At 38.4% G+C, this 21,047-nt stretch overlaps 1 protein-coding gene across 6 annotated transcripts in view; it reads right to left on the reverse strand.

The window, feature by feature from the left end:
* The window catches only part of APP (amyloid beta precursor protein), a 248,829-nt gene that overhangs the window by 92,122 nt on the left and 135,660 nt on the right, over positions 1-21,047 (reverse strand). For 2 of the 6 annotated variants that reach the window (XM_081302870.1, XM_081302869.1), the window contains exons 6-8: positions 14,538-14,740; positions 2,258-2,425; positions 44-100 (exon numbers count right to left, since the gene is read on the reverse strand). In XM_081302870.1, the coding sequence (XP_081158996.1) occupies positions 44-100; positions 2,258-2,425; positions 14,538-14,740 (428 nt within the window). The remainder of the gene's footprint in view (positions 1-43; positions 101-2,257; positions 2,426-14,537; positions 14,741-21,047) is intronic. The other 4 variants (XM_081302872.1, XM_081302871.1, XM_081302873.1 and 1 more) reach the window with 2 other exon arrangements.

Genomic DNA, 21,047 nt, shown 5'->3' on the forward strand with positions numbered 1-21,047 from the left:
GCTCTCCTCCCTCGCCCCTCCCCACAAGTGAACAACAACATACTTTTAACAGGATCTTGGGGGAGAGGTTCCCGAGTAGTCTTGAATAAACTTTGGGACACTATGGAAAAAAGAGAACATGACTAAAAACAAAAACAGAAACATGGGAAGGATGGCTAAAACTCACTCACACAATTCTACTGGCCCAAAGCAAAACAAACAAACAAAAATAACATTAAATTAAAAGCAAAAAACTAAACAAGGAATCTAAGTAAACATATAAATAAATGCATGATTTATTTTTACCAGAGATGAACATCTGAGGATGCTGGACATTTTGTCTCTGATAGGACATCCCAAGTATCTATGAGAGGACTTCTTGCTTCTATTCTACTTTCCTTAGTGCCAAGTATCACTAATTCCCTTCTATTTGTTTCTCATAGCATCTCCATTCATTGGGCAGCTTTTGATAAGGCCTATTCTCCCTCTGTACCTGTCTGTCCCTCTAACTGACCTTTAGCCCCTTGCTTTTTTTTTTTTTTTTTTTGCAGAGATAGAGATAGAACCCAGAGTGTGGTGCATTCTAGGTAAGTGCTGCTCTATTGAGCTCCATTCCCAGTTCTGCCATTTCTTTCTTGATATTTTTTCTGTAGCCCACTCCCTCTAAGTACTGTTTGCCCTGCTCAATATATCACCTTTGGGAAAGTCTACACTTTGCAAATCTCTCGAGAAAGTGTGTGCTTTCCAGGGCATCTCCCACCAACTTGTGGTGTCAAAGGCCTCCATTCCAGCCTACAGTGAAAGGGAGGGCCAAAGGGGAAGGTTAATTCAAATTCTTAATGCAAATTCATCACTGCTAATAATTAAAACAAACTTCTTCATTCACATATATACATTTTATATTTATATATTTTGATTTATTTTCCAGACTGGTTAATATAGAGTCCAGAAAATAAATTTCCTTAGGGAAAGGAAGAAAAAGTTGGAAACTTGCCAGGAAATCTCACCCAGCAGCTAAAGCATAAGAATCACTGTAACAAAAGCCCTTTGTTTCAAAGGCTCCAGGCAACAGAATCCCCCATTGTGCTCCAAATTACCTGACCTAATTAACTCCTTTGTTTGAAACTGGAGAAGAGAGTCTTTTGAGTCAGAAGCTGCAATCATCCAATCAGAGAGGAGAAAAGGGGGTTTGGGTTACTAGTTCCTCCACCTGTTCTTACAAAGGGTTGAAGAAGAACCACATGACAGGCAAGAAGATCAACAGGAACTTTCCCCAAGATCTCAGGTAAAATACTGGGCTCCTTCATAAGGGAAGGTCTTCATGGTGCATGCCCTTTTGTTGTTTTGCTTAATCCTATGATCTGGCTGGAAAATAATTTCTATAATCCCCAGGAATTCCAGGCAGGAAATGGTGGTTGCCACCCTTACAAAACAGGGGAATAAATGCAGGAGTCTCCCCCCAAACAAACACAATTATTGAATTTCAACATGATTTTTAACTTCTTCCTGTCAATAAACAAAAATAACCCCTCTCTCCCCGTTGGGGAGTCCACCTTGCACTTAAGTCATCATGATCTCCCCATATATTTGTTCACCAGAGTTTTTGAAAATTATATTCCGAGCTTTATGTCTTTGAAAGTTTCTAATGTTAATAGTTTTCTTCTGTTTCCAAGAAAAGGAATGAAAACTGGACATTGCAAATGCCTGCGTGCTGAGCCCAGGTTACCAGGGCCACTTCTGCCCTTGGTCATCTGAAGTGCACAAGCTCCACTCCATCACACTCCCTGGCCACCACACCAGGCAAACATGCTATGAAACAATTCAAAGGCAGTCATCACATCAGTACACCTTGTCGAGGCAACTGAAGCTTTCGTCAGCCACTTCCAGGGGCAGACTGTCTTTGCACACGCAGTGCACATGCATAAACACGGACACACGCACAGAGACGTACAGGTAAGTATGCATTTGCAGAGAAGGCCACTCCAGCTCCGTTTTAAAGAGAAGCACTTGAAAATCCCTCCAAATTGCAAGACGAATCTACTACAGATAGAATAAGAACACACCCAAGGCCATGCTTCATAATTATTAGAGATAGACAAGAGATGTGCTCATGATTGAACATACTGCAGAGACTGGGCAACTAGAGAACTGACAGAAATGTGTTAGTGGTAGCAACAGGCCCATTCCCAAAGAACCAAGAAAATCAATCTGTTACGAAGAGCAGAGTCAGTGGCGAGAAAGGCGAAAGGTGGCCAGGCTGGAGGAGGGGTCCACTTACTGACGCTGCCACACACGGCCAGGCAGTACTCTTCAGAGTCAAAGTTGTTCCTGTTGCCGCCACATCCGCCGTAAAAGAAGGGGGCGCACTTCCCTTCAGTAACATCAAAGTACCAGCGGGAGATCATTGCTCGGCAGGGCCCGGTCTCGGCTTGTTCAGAGCACACCTCTAATCAGAGGAGATGTGGAACCACATTTAGCATGAAAAGGCATGTCGCTGTTCCCCTACACACGCTTACTCATGCATTCACCCTCCCTGTGTGACCTGGACCAGGTGTCCTAGGCTGCCTCTACCCAACAGTAACTGGGGTATTTGAAATGGCAGGGAGCTCTCATCTGGGTTGTTGTCTAGGGCTCAGTAGTAACAGAAAGATTTAGGTCAGAAGTGAAAAGATCTTGGAGTTGCTTTTAGGTGTATATTAAATTCTCCATTATAAAAAAATAAACTTCTGGGGCTGGGGTTGTGGCTCAGCGGTAAAGCACTTGCCTAGCGCATGTGAGGCACTGGGTTCGATCCTCAGCACCACATAATAATAAAATAAAGGTTATTGTGTCCACCAACAACTGAAACAAATATTTAAAAAATAAAAATTAAAAAATTAAAAAAATAAACTTCTCTTTTAAAACGACTTCAAGTTCAATTTTGATGTTTTGTACAGGATGCAAAAGTTTAAGCTGTCACAAACAATCTGACTTCGGTTCCTCAGTAAATGACTAACTTCAATTGGGTATAAATTTAATTACACATATTTTGGAATATTTTCCAGCCTGATCACCGATCATACCTGAAAACATCTGTGATATCTGTAAATGTGACTTACAGTCAATTACATCAACTCTAAGACAATTTTTATGTGTGCATTCATCTTGACTAATGTTCCAAACCATAGAATACAGTCCACCAGCACTAACTTGTTAATACATACCATGCATTGTTTTACATTAAAATACATCTTACCTGTCCACTTGCCTTGCCACCCTCCCCAAGATTGATTTCATAATCCCTGATTGACTCCAAGTGTAGAAATCCATTCAATTCATTTATAAGTTAATCATGATCAGAAGTAGAACTCTACATCTCCCATGGATCCCAGTTTTGCTAGAAATAAAACAAGAGTCCCACTTTTCTCTCTGAGTTTGCTTCCTGCCATGCTGGCTGATACCTAAGCACACACACGTATCTTCTTTATTCTTGGTTTTACTAACATATCAGGGAAACCATACCTTTCTGAAAGGTAAAGCTATGCATAACCCAGAGCTTCCAATTTAGGAAACTTAACACACAGAGACAAAGACCCACAACATCCATGAGAAGGCAACTTCAGCTTCTACTTCACTTCCCTGTATATGCTGCTCTTTTAGCACATGCAATGACATGGTGGCAAAAGCTGAAGCTGCTAGCATCATGACGATGTCAACAGAAAGGATAGTCAGCCCAAGCACAGAAGGTGAGCTCCAACATCATAGGGGTCCCATGTAACATATAACAGGCATCTAGGATGATTCTGGCTCTCTCAAATGGAAATATCTGACTCCAGGAGCATGGAGCTCAATGTCAGGCACCAAGGTCATCTATTCCATGTTGCTCCTCTGAAAACCCATGGCCCCCAGGCTAGTCTTTAATTGGCTTTCTGTACTGAATTCTCCTGTAGGATAAAAATTGACTGACTTATTGATTCAAGGATTCCATTCACTTGACAGTTTTTATTTATCCCCCCAAGTCAAGGGACTACTATTCTAATTTCTAAAGGGTAAATTAGTTTGGGGGGGGGTGCTTTTCACCTCTGAGTTACTGACAGCAGTTTCAGGGCTGCACAGCTAAAAGTCACGCCCACACATGGGGCTTGCCAACCATAGCCACCAGTGGTCTCTGCCTCTGGGCCTGACCTTCTCTTCATCTAACAGACACCTTTGGGATGGCCTGGTCTCTATTGCTGGATCTCTCTGGCTGTTCTGAACATATTTGTGTCACGTTGCTTTTTCATGTTTCTGAGATGCAATGTGACTCATCATTAATCTCAGGCTGTGCTAATACCAAGAAGGCCAAGAGACAATGGTGCCTCTTCAGCCTGCCTTGGGTTGAAGTGGCACAGGAGTTGCAAGCAGTGTGCAGCCACCGACACCAACAGAAGCACAGAATGGTCCTAAGACAGGAGCACTGGCAGCAGAGTTCACCGTGCCCGAACCACTCAGGCCTGTTTTCACATTTTATACCTCTTAGAGCACCAAATGCCTATTTTCTAGTACTTGTCTCTCAAGGGCCCCACAGTGTACATCACAGCCCTGCAGGTGCAGGAAACTTGTCTTCATGAGTTCTCTCATGTACTAAATAGAACTTTGGTGGGTGCACCTTAAGCATGAGATAAAAGAATGATGAAAAGAGAATTAGTCTATGATGGATATTTGCCTTTGTGTGCGGCCCAGTAATCGCTCCATACTTCTGATAAAAGGAAAATCTCCCAGCCTAGCGTTCAAATGACATTACAATAGAATATAATTTCTTGTGTCACCATTGAAACATAATGATACACTCATTTTTATTTTTTTTTCTGCCTCATTCTAAAATACCTTCGAAGCCCTTTGTCATAGCTAATTTGAAGAAATCAGGCCAAATGAGCCCCAAAAGGCAAGAAAAACCATTATTCAGAACTCAAAATCCATTTATTATGTTAAGTAAGTAAATAACTACATGATAAACCCACAACTCTTGCTGAAGCCTACAAATGACTCTCATTCTAAAATTTCCCAGATTTTGGACTGACTCTCCTGATCTTGTTAGGACTGTTAGCACATCTGTCTTTCAAAGGTCCCAAAGAGTTTCACGACCTTGATGAAGTCCTTGTGAGCTGCCTGGAGATTGGCAACAATTCCATAAGTACTTACATATACATTGTATTTGGGGTAATGTGGTGAGGAATGGGCAGAACAGCACAAGATGATCTCATGCCAAATACACAGGTATGGAGGAGCAGATGGGTGTGGGGCTGGAAGCCAGGGGCTAAAGTGTTCCTGTGTCCCTTCCCAATCTCTAAAGTTCAACTGCTTCTGATCAAACCAGGGAGTTTTATGGACAGAATTAAGATTCTAAGGTTACTAAAAAAAATCATGAAGCATAATTTTCTCCATATTCTGTAATAATATGTATTTAATTAAATGTCATACACAGTAAAATATATATCTCATTTCCTCTAGTTAAAAATTCCTTATCTTGTGTTTTTCTCCAAATATTAAGTCAAATAAGGACAGAAAAATCTAAGACAAATACAGTTTGCCTTTGTAGTAAATCACTTCCTTCATCTAATAGTAAAATAAAAATAAAGAACATAAGTATTGAAATCCTCTACATACACTTATTTTGGATATTTCAAAAGTATGCGTTCATTATCTAATCATTCAGTCCATCAATAATGAAAAGAGCTGACCTCAACATAGTTTAAAACAACTTTACTTTAAAAAAAAAAACTTTTAGTTGTATATGGACATAATACCTTTATTCTGTTTATTTATTTTTATGTGGTGCTGGAGATTGAACCCAGTGCCTCACACTAGGCAAGAGCTCTACCACTGAGCCACAACCCCCGCACCCAACTTTACTTTTTTAAGCTTGATTTTAGTCATTGCTACAACTCTAAACACTACTATATTCTGTGCCTAAATTATTAGACTCAAACGTGTATTCTGTTGATGCTTAAGTAGATAAGTGTTTGATTTCTATAGATGAAAAAATTTAAAAGTCAATGTACTTTTTTTTGGGGGGGGGTGATGTGTTTGTCTCAATGCTAGAACTTTTAATAGAAAAGAGCACTTATCATGAGCTTGTGCATATTAGCAGGTAGTCATCAAAAAACATGACTAGAAAATTATCAGAGCAACAAATGATCAAGTATTTATTATCTAGGAATCACATTTTACTAAATAGAATCATATAAAATTAGGCAAGTAAGCATGAACTGAAGTCTTATGATAAATCTTACTCAAGCTCCAAATATGGGTTGAAATACCAACAAATGATACTAACAGCTGTGCATGGCAACTGACTCAGTACAAGATGATGGGTGCTTATGTGTCACGGAAGTCTCTAGAAGGTATCGTTAGTTGGCCAGCCTTTTTACTGAAATGTGTTAATTCTCTAAGGCTACCTAATACATCTGCCATTCTAATTATACCTGACCCAGTTCTCACGTCTCTCCAGGACAAAAGGTTATTTATAAAACGCCACCTGAAGGAGATTTACTTGTGAAGTTTTAGACTAATCAGAACTCCTGTGTTGTGATATTAACAGCCAGTGAAGGGTTCCACTGTAATTTTCCTTCAACTTTGGTTCCCTGTTTGATGTAAGCATACACTTATTCTTTACTCATCTGCACAGCTAGTCTGAAATACAACACAGTATTAGTAAGTTTGAAACCAGGCAAAAGGTAGCATGTTCACTGTCAGAAAGTCAAAGGGAGGACTTTTCCCATTCAATGAGAGGTAGAGTATGCTGGGAAATTGGCTTTCTCCATCAAAATGAAAGATAAAACACTTGAGTCACAGCGTTTGCTGATTTCCATGGTATTTCAAGCTACCAATGGTTGTGGCTCATGAAGTGAAAGAAGTTCATGAATAATTAATTTTCACAGGCTAGCATACCAATGAGGGCACAAATGCAACCAGGAGCAATATTATATGTAGAAGAGCCTAGAAGAGTCTTACATTTTTCTTGTTCTAGGGTTTAAATTTAAAGCAAAAACAAACAAAAAACTCCACTGGGTAGATACCTCAGGGTCCTCTCACTCTGGTTGACATTACTAATGCCTTAAGAACAATACCACCATGGTAAGGGAAGTTTCCATTTCAGAGTCTTATTCCCTGTCTCAGTGCCTCAAATCTGCAGAATATAAAGGGCAGAAGATGCTGCTAGAGGCTCCTCCTCCAAGTACTGCCAGGACCAGCACTGCCTGGACTCCCCTCAAACCCCATGAACTTAGAATTTGTGGTTTGCAAGAGCCTTTGGGTGACCTGAATGGATAAAAATTTAAGAGAATAATAGTAATCCACCCTATCTTTTAAATGCAGTCGAAATGTCAAAATTAGAGATACAAGATTCAATCACATTCCAAAAAGACAAGAAGGGGAAGAATTAGTAAATGTTGTATAGGTTTTGGCTATCAAGTCCACATTTTTGTGGGAAACCAGAGATATGACAAAAAGTTAGTAGAGTCTTAAGATTCAAATATGTACCTCAAAAACTTGATTTTAACCAGTTATCTAGAAATATTTATTTTTTTTACTCTCAAGTTCTGTGTCTGAAGCAACATAAAAATAGCTTCAATAGTTTTGCCTCAGATCCCATACCAGGATATAATTCTCTTCCTCATATTTAAGTCTATGAAAACACCAGCTTCCTCAGAAATCTGAATTCCAGTGATATCATTCCCATAGCATGCCAGAACATTAGAAATATCAAAGCTTTTATTTTATTTGGACACAAGAATGAAAAAAAAAAAAAAACAACTGGGAATAAAATCAAGGGAAGACCATTGGACTTAGACTTCCTTATACTGTTTCTTTGAAAAGAAAGGAGACTAATACAACCAGAGACTAATATAACTAGATGTGTAATGTGAATTATAATGCATTCCACTGTCATTTATTAAGAAAATTAATTTTAATAAAAAGAAGAAAGGAGACTGGACACATCCACCTGACCATTCTCACTGGCCTCTGGTCACAGTCTCCAGTAGAAAAGCAGCAGCAGCTTGGCTGAGAACAACCATGTGCCCGTTACAACGTGGACGCTACCACCATTTGCTCTTTTATAACACTGTGCCAGGGGAGAAAGAATTTCTTTGGAAAGAATAAAAACCCAAACTGGGAAGAATAGCTTCCTCTTATTTCACTGCCTATATGGCGAAGAAGCATGTGTCATATTTTAAGTCAACATTTTAGGCAGCTTTAACTGGACTGCATTATACATCTTATCTATCTTGTTTTCACCTAAGTATGTGTTTATCATATTTACTTTGGTGTACTTTTGTTTATTTGACTTATTCTTGTGGGATAGAATCTTTGGCTACATACCACGTGCTAAGCCCTGAGTCAGGAAGTACGGCTGACATTAAGATGAGACACACAGAACAGTATAGTGGAGCAGTACAGCATAGTGGAGCAGGGGCATTTTTCTGTTCTCATATTCAAAACTGGATATCATGCAGATCTTGACACCAGGGGATTGCAATTGAAAAGGCTTTACTCTATCCCTTCCCATGGGACATTTTTGGTTGTCACAATTGGGGGGCATACTACTGGCCTCTAGTGGGTATAGGCCACGGATGCTGCTAAACATCTTACAATGCAAGAATCCCATTAGTGAATTATAGGTACCTGAATCATGTCCATTGCAAATACATAACAATGGAGACAGGAGGATTATGCCACACTTTGTTTTACATCTCAGATCAATGCAAGTGGCCCTGATAGATTTATAATGTTTGTGGGATTCTTTCTATTTGATGCTCCATCAACTGGTAAATTCTTTTCTTCCTTCACAATCACTCAAATGCCAATATTTCCACGGTGCCTTAAGCAAAAACTTCTTTTCCTAGGCTAAGTACTTTCCTTACTCCATCCATGCTGCAAAACTTCCTTCCCATCCAGGTTGAACAGATGCATTCTTTTCAAGGAGTGGTGCTGAAGCAAACTGAGCTGGCCACCTCATTCACGTCCTGCTGTCTGCAGCAACAAGTGTGATGCCTGTACCTAGAAGCACCCCATCAATGTTGGCAGGATGTACTGCAATAAGGCATGGTGCTTCTCCCAGATTAACAGTCAGCAGAAGGAGAAAAACAATAATTTCATTTTGCCAACATCATTCCCTAACCCAAGGGAAGCAACATCTGTACCAAATGTTTTGGCTTCACTATCAGAGGAGACAGTCACCTATGTCAGCGTTTCCATCTGTCCATTTAATAGAAAAATTTCCACAAGGTTTAAAAGACCTGCAAGGAATAAAAGTCTACCTGGAAATGTGGTAGCACTTAATACTACCTTGTTCAATACCAGCTGGACATAAAATTTAACTACAGATACTTTAATATGTGACATGTATTCACAAAAAAATGTTTTAAGCCAGAAACCAAGTGTAAGTTGCTTTTTAACTGTAATAATGTTGTCTAAAAAAATCAGTTCTGTTATATCAATAGATAACAGTCATATTACATTTATTCTTTTTATAATTAAAAAAGTCAGTTTGATGGCTTCCCTTTATCATTCTTAATTTGCAGGAAACATTAGTTCTCTAATGTTCAGAACACATTAGAGGATTTGAATGATGATTACAACCACAACCATTACAATCCCAACAGCTGAGGTTAACTGAGCTCTGTCTATCAGGACCTGTGCTATATGTTTACCATGTATCACTTCATTTAATTATCAAAAAGTAGCTAAATTATCAGATAGGTATTACTAATTCCCATTTTACAGAGAGAGGTCATGGGGATTAAAGCTTATTTGATGTATACAAATTTACATTTAGTAGCTATAGATGGGATTTGTATCTTGGCAGCCTTTGCTCATGAAAGAAACTTAACAGTTACTAGAAATTTCTCCTTACAGTTACTAGTCATTACTGAATGTACTGGGCATTATGGTCAATACTTCACATAGATTATCTAGTTGTTCTCACAAGGCACATGTAAAGTAACATTAGCACCCATACTCTATCTGTGAAAAACAAATTATTTAATTGGCCCAACGTTATAAATTATTAAAAATTCTCTTTAAACATTACACTTGTCTGCCCCTGCCCACAAAACAAAACAACTTCCTGAAGGAAACTAACTTGATATGGTAGTATCTTCTTAGGGATAATATCAGGGGTTAGCAAACATTTTCTGGAAAGGTATGTTTGGAGCTTTACAGGGTCTGTGATATCTCTTACAACTGCAATTCTGCTTTTATAGCATGAACAAGCCATAGGCAATATGCAAATAAATGGGATTGGATGATTATTTATATATAATTTTCTAAATTTCTAGACATGCTCAGTGTGGAAAAGATAATAAGATAAATGCATGCCTGTAGCAAAGCAATAAGCACTTACAAAGGAACACAGGTTAAACTGACTGGGGTGTATTTATAAAGAAAAGTGAAGTAAAAGCATAATTTGGGAATTAGTGCAGCAGAAATGCCCTGGAGCACCGGGCCCAAATCCTGCCTTCACCACTTACTGGTCAGATGACTGTGCGATTAAAAAAAAAAAAAAAAATTAAGGCCTTATGTGGAGTGTAAAATTTCGATCACACAGAAAAGTAAAAATTGTTAAAGATGGAACTGTTACCTTAAAGGGCAAGGAGAGGGCGATCCTGAAATTTTCTATCTACAATAAAGGATTTCAACTTGGGCCCACAATTGCTCTGCTGTACCCCCATCATACCTTCTACCTAAGGAAGAACCCAGCAGAGAGGAAGGGCACAAAGAATGCTTGCTGAAGAAATCAACATAGGGTAAAAAGCAGAGTTGCCCTGGATGGACAAAACCGACTAAATTAAATCAAAGATTATATCACTTATTACAATTCTAACACCTAATCAGAAATTCACAGCTCAATCAGAAACTACCCCTACATCTCTTCTCCAAACACAGAAAAATTAGGAGCAAGTGTCTGTGTTATGGTTTTACTTAACTTGGAAATGGCTATTCTACTAGATCAATATCCCACTTTTTCTTAATTACCAAAGACAACAAGAAACCTGAAAGTCAAATGGGTTTTACAATAATGTGCTTACTTTCAATGCATTTTTCCTCTGAAATCAGAAACACAGAATAGACCTCTCACACTTTGGTATCACTGATGCTCACACAGCATGGCTGAAAATTTTATGACCAGGCTAAAATGTCTTCTATTTTTATTTCCTCTGTTTCTTCCAAATGTTAATGGGTCACAAAAGTACTGAGTTTTTTTTATGAAGCAGTTAAGGACTGGTGTTAGTAGCAATAGGTTGGTGATGATGAAACAATTTTCTTTGGGTTGTAAATCACAGTTTCCATCAGGGGCTGAAGCATTAACATTGAAAATGAGATTACATGCCTCTTTCACTGTCTCTTCTTTGCAAGTCACTGTCAATGTTTGTTTTCAGCCTGCAGAAGCAGGCTACTTAGAGTTTTACATGGTGAGCAACCACCTATGGGTTGGCCATTGCTCTTTTTTTTTTTTTTTAATGAAGTGAATAAGATTGTATGTTTTTGTGAGGTTCAAAAAAATGACACCGTGAATTTGGCACAAAGAAGAGAAACAAATTAGGAATTATAAAAGAAAATGGCCATTGCTCTTGATTGGGGCAATTTTTACCTTCTGCTAACAATTTAATGCTACCATCTAAAACATTTATGTCTTCATTGGAATTAGCTGGGACTACAAAAAAACTCTCTCACGTGGATACAACATACCATAACATTAGGCCCTCTTTTCCAGAAAGCTTTGCGTCTATTATATCTTTTGTCCACTTCAGGAGACTTTGAATGGGTGGATTCCTATTAAAAGTTTCTTTAATTTCTGGCATTAAGTGCCTTTAAAAGACACTAGCTTTCAGAAGGTTGCTTTTATGGCTCTTCTTGCAATCAATATTATTAACTAGTTATATTTTAAACTAGTTATTTTTTTGGTTTCTTTTTTTGTTTCTCTTACATTAAACCTTAAATCTAAAGATTTTTTTAAAAAATTCTTTTAACTGCCTTTGTCTTTCTGTAGAAAATACTAGGACATGTGTGTTCTTCTATGTCCTGCTTTAATACCTAATAATTCTACACATAAAACTGAAAAGCAAATGACTAGACTAATTGAGAAGGTAACAAGACCACATGATCTCAAGAGAACTCTGCCTTCATGTGCAATATGAGCCCACGTTTATCTGGTAACCTCTCCCCTATTGCATAAATTAGGTCATTCCTTATCACCTGACACCTCAACAACAGTTACATCACATTCAAATCTCTCCATTGCCTACTTGAAAAATCCGCAGCACATGTAGATCCTGAGTTGGTCCTTGGAAAATTAATCATCCCAGTTAATTCCTGTATTTGCCAGCCTGGCACTGAAGGCCTCCACATAACCTTATTTCCTCAAACTCTATTATGTAGGACATCTGCTCTAACTCAAACTAGACCAACCCGGGCTCCCAATCATGCCACATACCATCCCACAGCGCCATATTAATTTGTTACTTCCTATTGATGCCAATGTGCTGAACAACAAAATCTACCAGCAGCATGTGCTTCCACTCCTAGTTTCAATTCCATCTTTTCCCTGGAAGCTTCTTTGATCAATCTGTAGTTGTCTCTTGTCTTTGAAGCAGGCTCCATGTTCATATTTTTTATAAAACAGATTGAGTTTGTATTTCTTTGGCTTTGATTTCCTACTAGATTTTAGCACCCATGAAGGTCAGCCTGCCTGGGGGTGCTCATCATATGTTCCACGTGGCCTAGCAAAATGGCTTATTATATCATACAGGTGCTCATACGCTGAGGTTGAGTAAACAGACTTTAATTATTACATAAACAACTACCTTGATGGACATCAAAAGAACTTCATCCCCACTGTCAGATACTACCTACTATAATTTGTGATTATATATTGTTTAGATTTGAAGAAGAGAAGTCCTGGAAAATCAGACTCTCCAGATGAGGAAATCAGAGCTAACAAGTTCATGTGATCAGATCTGGCACTGTTGGCCCTAGGAAGCATTTGAAAAATACTCAGGAAAAGGATGCCCAGGGAATTTCAAAAAAAGCATAGTTCAAATGAAATGTGCATTTATCTGCACATGCATTTATGTGCTAAAATGAATAAGAAACTAAGTAGGGACTAATAACATGAATCAATCCATCTAGAACTATATGTTCTTTTTTTTAATAAAAGAATGCATAATATTTTAGTTGGATTTTGAACTAATTCTGAGTGTTCAATTCAGAATAATCTCAGGTATAAAAGCTACAAGGTAAAGAAATGTTAAGTGAAAGAAAGCAGAAACAAAAGAACATGTATTGCGTAATCCCACTTGCATTAAATGTTCAGAAAAGGGTAAAACAATGGAGACAGAAAGATTAGCTTTTGCTTGGGGCCAAAAATAAGTAGAGGCATCAACTGAGATGTGGTATGAGGTAAATTATTGGGGTGATAAAATGTTCTGAGTTTGGATTATGGAGATGGTTAAACCATTTGGTAAATATTAAAGTCACTGAATTATATGCTTAAAATGAGTGGGTATGTAAATCATTTTAAAATGCAACATAAGGGTAGGCAATGCTAACAGTGATAATTAGGAACCTACTCAGGCAGAGAAAGTAGCCCATTTTAAGCTCTAATACAACAAAAGAGCCGAAATAATTACACCTTCATAAAAAATGAGAGGAAGCCTAACAATGTTGTAACTTTTGTGGGAAAACTTTGAAAATATTTGCAATACACTCAAATTCAATCAATCCATATTTCTAAAATCTAATTCTAGAACCTTCAAGCAATCTGACCCCACAATTTACCAGTTGCTATAACAGTTGTTTGTTTAACGGAAAGCAAATACTTGTTTTTATCTCACGGAGACAAGAAGGAAGTCTTTTTGTTCATTTGGTTCACGGCTCAACAGGAACATTAACAGAAAAACAAAATCTAAGATACTAGCATCTACTTCTTGAAGAAGAGAGTGTCATGATCCCCAGTTAAACAACTTACACGTAACAAAATTCATCCAAGTTAAATTTTGAGGCATTAATAATGTGACACTTGCCAGATCTTTAGTTAAATCTCATAACTACTGATGGAACAAAGGTTTTTTTGTTTGTTTTTTAACTTTCTATAAGCCTAGCACTCTGTAGGCTAACTGAGTCCATTTCTTACAATCATGGAGCTCACAGTCTCAGTGGTAAGCAACAGACAATAGCATGCAAACAAAGTACCCACCGCTAGGGCAACAGCTAGGAGGTTGAATGCTTAGTGTTTGTCAAATGAGATGGTCTAGAACAAGGCACAGACTAGACTGTATAATCAGGAAATCCTATTACTTGAAATTAGCTGTTGAACTGCTTGTTAAACCAAAAGGGGAAAAAAATCAACAAGTTTCATAAGAAGCTGGGTTATTTGTTATCCAAAAAAAAAAAAAAAAAAACACTGTTATTTTTTGGGTGGCGAAGGCAGTGTCAATAGGGTAGACTGAAATTTCAAAACTCTGGTATGATACTTTCTTATATCCCAAGAAATTAAAAAAAGCAAATGAACAAACATAAACAAGCCAACAGTGGATTACCTCGGACCACCTCTTCTACGGACTCTGTGGTGGTGGTGGTGGTGGTGGCAATGCTGGTGGTCCTCTCTGTGGCCTCTTCATAGGGTTCCTCGGCCTCCTCCTCTCCCTCGTCACCATCCTCCACATCCTCATCATCATCGGCTTCTTCTTCCTCAACGTCAGCCACTTCCTCCTCCTCTGCCACTTCCACTACTTTGTCTTCACTGCAAGAACAAATAGAAGCCCTTCATTGGAATAGTGAATTCAACAAATTTCAGGAAAAGAAACAACAAGAACAACCAGGAACTTTGGCAATTCCAGAGGGAACATGGCATTGAAGAAAAATACACAAAGCTTGAAGCCAGCAGGTCTGAGCCTAGATTCTAGCTCAGTAGGTGGCAAAGTGTTTTTCACTTGGACTTAGCATAGCTCTTCTGAGTTTACAGGGTTGCAAAAAGAGGAAGCCATGATTCCAACTCTATGACATTTTGCAAAAGGCAAAATTGTGGAGACAGTGAAGAGCTCAGCAGGGCTTAAGGGGATGGAGGAAGAGCAGAGAAGGCAGAGCATGAAGGCTGCTGAGGCTGTGGAACTATATTGTATGCTACAGCAGCAGGGGCATGTGGCATTATGCATTTGTCAAAACCCACCAACGTGCAACACAAATGTGAACATCAGTGTAAAATATGAAAACTGGTTCATAAGTATCTATCAGTATTGGTTCAAATGTGTAATACTATGGCAAAATGTTAAGGATTAGAGGAAACTGTGGGGGTGGGGAACCTAAAAGCAGACAGAGAGCCTTCATACCGTCCACTCAGATTCTCTAAAAACTTAAAACTGTTCTGAAAAATAAAGTCTATACAAAAAAAATGTGGTTTCAAAACTGAGCTTAGTGTGTTAAAGGAATTATCACTCATAACATCTATGAAAGAAACACACAGCACCTGCAATAGAATTAGATACTCAATGAGCACAGGTCAAAGAGCTATTGAAAGTTGACACTGGACAGAAGAAGAAGAAAAAAATAGACTTAAATAAATCTGAAACCCTCCGTGGTCAGGGATGCCTACTGAAATTATTAAATTTGAGCTCCCTACTTTAATTGCTTATGATTTTTCAGAATATCAATATTTCATTGGTTCTCGAATTTTAGCAAGTACCAGCATTACCTTAAAGACTTATTAAAAACAACCAGATGCCCATCACCTCCAAAGCTTCTGAATCAGTGGGTCTGAGATGAGTCCTGAGAATCTGCATTTCTGATAAGTTTCCAGCTGATACTGATGCTATATATCAAGGGAACAACAACATTCTGAGAAACTTCAAACAAGCAATACCAAGAATGATGGCAAAAGATAACCAGCAACTCCAAGTAAGAGTTGGAAGAAGACCAGAATAATACTTATGACATTAAATATCTATGCACTGACGCACAAATGGTAAGAAATCACCAAGAATAAATGGCAAAAAAGGGACACATATGAAAGAAAATTTAAAAGGCCTATTAAGAACACCCTCACCCCCCCTAACCCCCATGAATATGTGTGTGCTTCTGCAGTCCTGGTTGAGAACATTTGAAAGGAGATAAAGGAAGATGGGAACAGAAGTGTGAGACAGGGAGAGTCTACCACATACCCCCTGGCAGGCAGGAAAGAGGCCCTTGATCAGAGCACAAAATCAATTCAGATAAAAAACCTGGATGTGGAGGAGATTTCCATGTCCCAGAGTATCTGCTGCAGGTCTATTTGAGAAGCACCATCTTAATAGGATTAGCAGTTGCTCTGTTGTTATATGAATGCCACGTCCCCCACCCCTCAAGAAAAAAGAAAGCAAAGGAGGAATTATTGCCCCAGAGCCCATTCTGGCCAACAAGGAGCTCACTGTCAGGGTAAGTGAGGAACTGGGGTGACTGTACCAACCTGTCATGAAGCCTCGAAATTCAGCGTTATGGAGGAAATCTGATTTCAAACATGTCAGAAGGGGAGAACAGTATGATGCCACCCATGGTCCAGGATGACAGAAAGGAAGAAGGCCCCGGAAGCAGAAAGGCTTTCGAAATTCAGCATATGACAGACAGCTACAAGAAATTTTGCTGAGACACACGGAGATGAATACAACACAAGATGGAATTTTCTGATTGCTTCAGAATTTAAAGGGTTTTTTAGACAAGTTGTAGAAAGATATGTAAGACCCCCTCAGAATACGTGAGATTACAAATAATGCAAGCATAAAGGATTTTTATACAAGTCCTATGAAAATGTATGTGACCCCTCAAATGGATATTTTTCTAACTCTGATTAAATATGATGCAAGGATAATGAATGATCACATCCAAAAAGGTTTAAAGCATTTGGCTATGGAATAAAAAGCAACTTTTTAAGCAGAATAATTTAATTGTGTGTTAATACAGAGAAAATCCTGATCAGTTCTTTTCACATTTCCACAACAGCATGAAGAAATACATGAGAAGAAGAAGAGAAAACATGGGCATTGACAACCAGATGGTATAAAGATTCACCTGCTTAGAGCTAAATGGGGCAGAATAGCTGATTCCTTGATTGCCCACACAAACATTTCTGCACAAGAGTCTATTCCTTGAGGTGACATTTCAAAAACATACTAAACTTAACAGTTGCTTGTCTGGCTCAAACTTCACTTAGAGTCCTGTTTCCACGTTCTTCTGCAGAATCCCAGTGTTGTGATACTAGCAAGTGAAATAAAGATGACTTGAAGCTCACCATCAGTTAGCTTACTGTGTTTGGTCTCTTCATTCAATCAAAATTATATGCACAATACTGTTGAGTTCTCCAACTTAGGTGGAAAATTCAAGTAAAGCAAGAGAGAAAAATTAAATCAACCCAGTATTCTCTTTAAACCATGAACTTTGCACATGATCTTGAGCCATCACTGGAAGTAACAATGACCAAGTATACAATCCAGGCCTGAGATAGCAAGCACTGTGTTCCCAGCGGGGGTGGGGAAAACATGACCCTGGATACCTCCAGATGCCTCCCAGCCTTCTCTGTTATTATTGAATGTTACTCTTAAAGCTCCGAGCTGAAAAAAATGCCTATGAAAACAGCTGTTTATAGTGATCTGCATTCTGGAATGAGTCTGGCCATGAAAAAAAGTGAATTACACGCCCATCAGCCATTACTGCATCTGCCTGCACAATTTACTGGCATAATAACAAGGAGCAGAGATACATAACAGTTCCACTGGCTGAGGAATTAAATTACTTGGCCTAAGAGAACTTGGGTCCAGCCTTATTACCATAGCTTTGATTTCTGGAATTAAATTTAGATGTTAATGAATTCAATGATCTATTCGAACACTGTTTAAAGCAGTAGCACACAACTGTGTTTTAATGATGCTGTTTCTTCCCAAAGAATTCCAAACATGCCAACATTCCAACTTCTAATTACAGTTTGTATGGATAGCAGGAAACAGTGAAAGGAAAAAAAAATCACTTTAACACCATCACTTCAAATGCCAGACAGTTGTTATATGATGAGACACAGGTGAGCCAGTTTTGAAAGCTGATCTCAGTGTAAGGAAACTCAGAGGGATTGGTTCATAGTGAGTCTAAGCACCACAGAGAAATTTCTCATGAACAACCAAATAAACTCACAACAAAACAGCCTCTTGATAACATGGCCAAATATTCATATCACATTCATGAACTTTTAAAGGCTGTCAACTTGCAGCAGATGGCTTTTACAGGTTTTTAATACTGATTTTGAGAAATGCTTCTACAGAATGGAGGAACTATATGAAAATACTGACCATCCCAAGAGTATCTCAATGTAATAAGAAGGTCAAAAGAACATCGGTATGAGGAAATAAATCGCTGATGATAAAATTTTACATGACAGCATGCAAGACTTTTACTTGAGTGAAGGATAAACTGTATAACAAAGGTGAATCTCCTTTTATTTCTGAGTAGGCTGGCCTTGATATAATCTACTTGCAGTTGCCTCCTGATAGACCTATTTATGTAGAATGATTTATATACCAGTTTTAATTCCTTCTTATTAAAGTTATGCAAAACAATTCACCATTCACATTTGTTGAAAAAGCCATAGGACATTCCAGAAAAGACAAATTATAAAGACAGTATAAAGATCAGTGACTGCCCAGAGTTAAGGGGGAGGGCGAAATGACTGCTCAAGAACTCAGGGATTTTAGGGCACTGAACTATTCTGTATGATACTGACAGGCGGATGCATGAACCTAATATTAACTATGGACTCCCAGTGACTGACAGGGAATATCAATGTAGATTCATCGAATGTAATAAATGTACCCTTCTGGTGGGCACGTTGATAATAGGGGAGGCAGGGGCACATGGGACATTTCTTTACCTCCTGCCCAATTTTGTTCTGAACCTAAAACTTTGCTCCTCAAAGTTTTAAAAAACTTAAATAAAAACTTTTAAAAAGCTCCATTTATTCCTTCATAGTCTCTGTTAAGACTGACATTTTTTCTTGCTGTTGTAGGACAAACACAGGAAATGACAGAGGGAAAGCACTGATTCCCATGGTCATGTGGGCGTGAGCAATCATGAGACCTAGACTTCTGTATTGTGAAAAAAAAAAACAAAATAAACCCCCCCCCCAAAAAAAAAAAAAACCAATGTCAGTTCCCCAAATCCAACAACCAAGCGAGGGGAAGGCCATAAGGGGCCCTGTCAACAGGAAGCAGCTCACACCAGTGTAAGTTGCTAAGGAGCCAAACAAAGGGGGTTCTTGGGGAGTCTCCCATAGTCAGGAATAGCGAGAAAATGAAGCAAATTTGTTTTTACAAAGATAAACAGATGTTTCTCGCTGCTCTGCATCAGCTCTTAGGACTGCCAGTTTTCCAACCGGAAGGTGTAACGGCTGGGTCACACAGTTTGTTCCAAAGGAAAAGCACTTTTTTTGTTGTTGTTGTTCATAAAAGCTTTATTCATATCAGTAGTGAAGGTAAAAAAATTGAAGTAAATCCATACAATGGAATATTATTTAGCAATAAAAAGAAATGAAATATAAAGCCAGGAAAAGACATAGGAGAATCTTACATGCATACTACTAAGAAGCAAAAAAAAAAAAAAAAAAAAAAAAATGCAATCTGAGGCTACATAACTCCAAATATATGACATTCTGGAAAAGGCAGAAACAGTCTTATGAATCAGTTTTCCAGGGGCTCCAGGGAAGGGAAGGATAAATAAACAGGTCACAGAGGGTTTCAAGAACAGTGACATTATTCTGTTTGATACTATCATGGGGATGCATGTTGTTATGTACCTTTGTTAAAACCCACTTACTTCGCACCAAAAGTGAACTGTAATTTAAGCTGTGGACACTAGGTAATAATGATGTGTTAATTTAGGTTTCCCATTTTTAACAAATATATCACTTTTGTGGGGGATCTGATACATGTGGGGGTAGGAAGTATATGCAAACTCTATACTTTTTCTCAGTTTTTCTGTGAATGTAAAACTGCTCTAAAATTGGAGTTTATTTTTTTAAATATAAAATATTTTTTATTGGTTGTTCAAAACATTACAAAGCTCTTGACATATCATATTTCATACATTAGATTGAAGTAGGTTAAGAACTCCCAATTTTACCCCAAATACAGATTGCAGAATCACATCGGTTACACATCCAAATTTTTACATAATGCCCTATTAGTAACTGTTGTATTCTGCTACCTTTCCTATCCTCTACTATCCCCCCTCCCCTCCCCTCCCAACTTCTCTCTCTATCCCATCTAATGTAATTCATTTCTCTCCTTGTTTATTTTCCCATTCCCCTCACAACCTCTTATATATTATATATAATTTTGTATAGCAATGAGGGTCTCCCTCCATTTCCATGCAATTCCCCTTTTCTCTCCCTTTCCCTCCTACCTCATGTCTCTGTTTAAAGTTAATCTTTTCTTCCTGCTCTGTTCTTAGTTGCTCTCATTATATCAAAGAAGACATTTGGTATTTGTTTTTTAGGGATTGGCTAGCTTCACTAAGCATAATCTGCTCTAGTGCCATCCATTTCCCTGCAAATTCCATGATTTTGTCATTTTTTAGTGCTGCATAATACTCCATGGTGTATAAATGCCACATTTTTTTTATCCATTCATCTATTGAAGGGCATGTGGGTTGGTTCCACAGTCTAGCTATTGTGAATTGTGCTGCTATGAACATCGATGTGGCAGTATCCCTGTAGTACGCTCTTTTAAGGTCTTCAGGGAATAGTCCGAGAAGGGCAATAGCTGGGTCAAATGGTGGTTTCATTCCCAGCTTTCCCAGGAATCTCCATACTGCTTTCCAAATTGGCCGCACTAATTTGCAGTCCCACCAGCAATGTACAAGAGTACCCTTTTCCCCACATCCTCGCCAGCACTTGTTGTTTGACTTCATAATGGCTGCCAATCTTACTGGAGTGAGATGGTATCTTAGGGTGGTTTTGATTTGCATTTCCTTGACTGCTAGAGATGGTGAACATTTTTTCATGTACTTGTTGATTGATTGTATGTCCTCCTCTGAGA

This window comes from Spermophilus citellus (assembly GCF_964194105.1).
Source record: "Spermophilus citellus genome assembly, chromosome: 7".
In the NCBI taxonomy this organism is placed as follows: domain Eukaryota; kingdom Metazoa; phylum Chordata; class Mammalia; order Rodentia; family Sciuridae; genus Spermophilus; species Spermophilus citellus.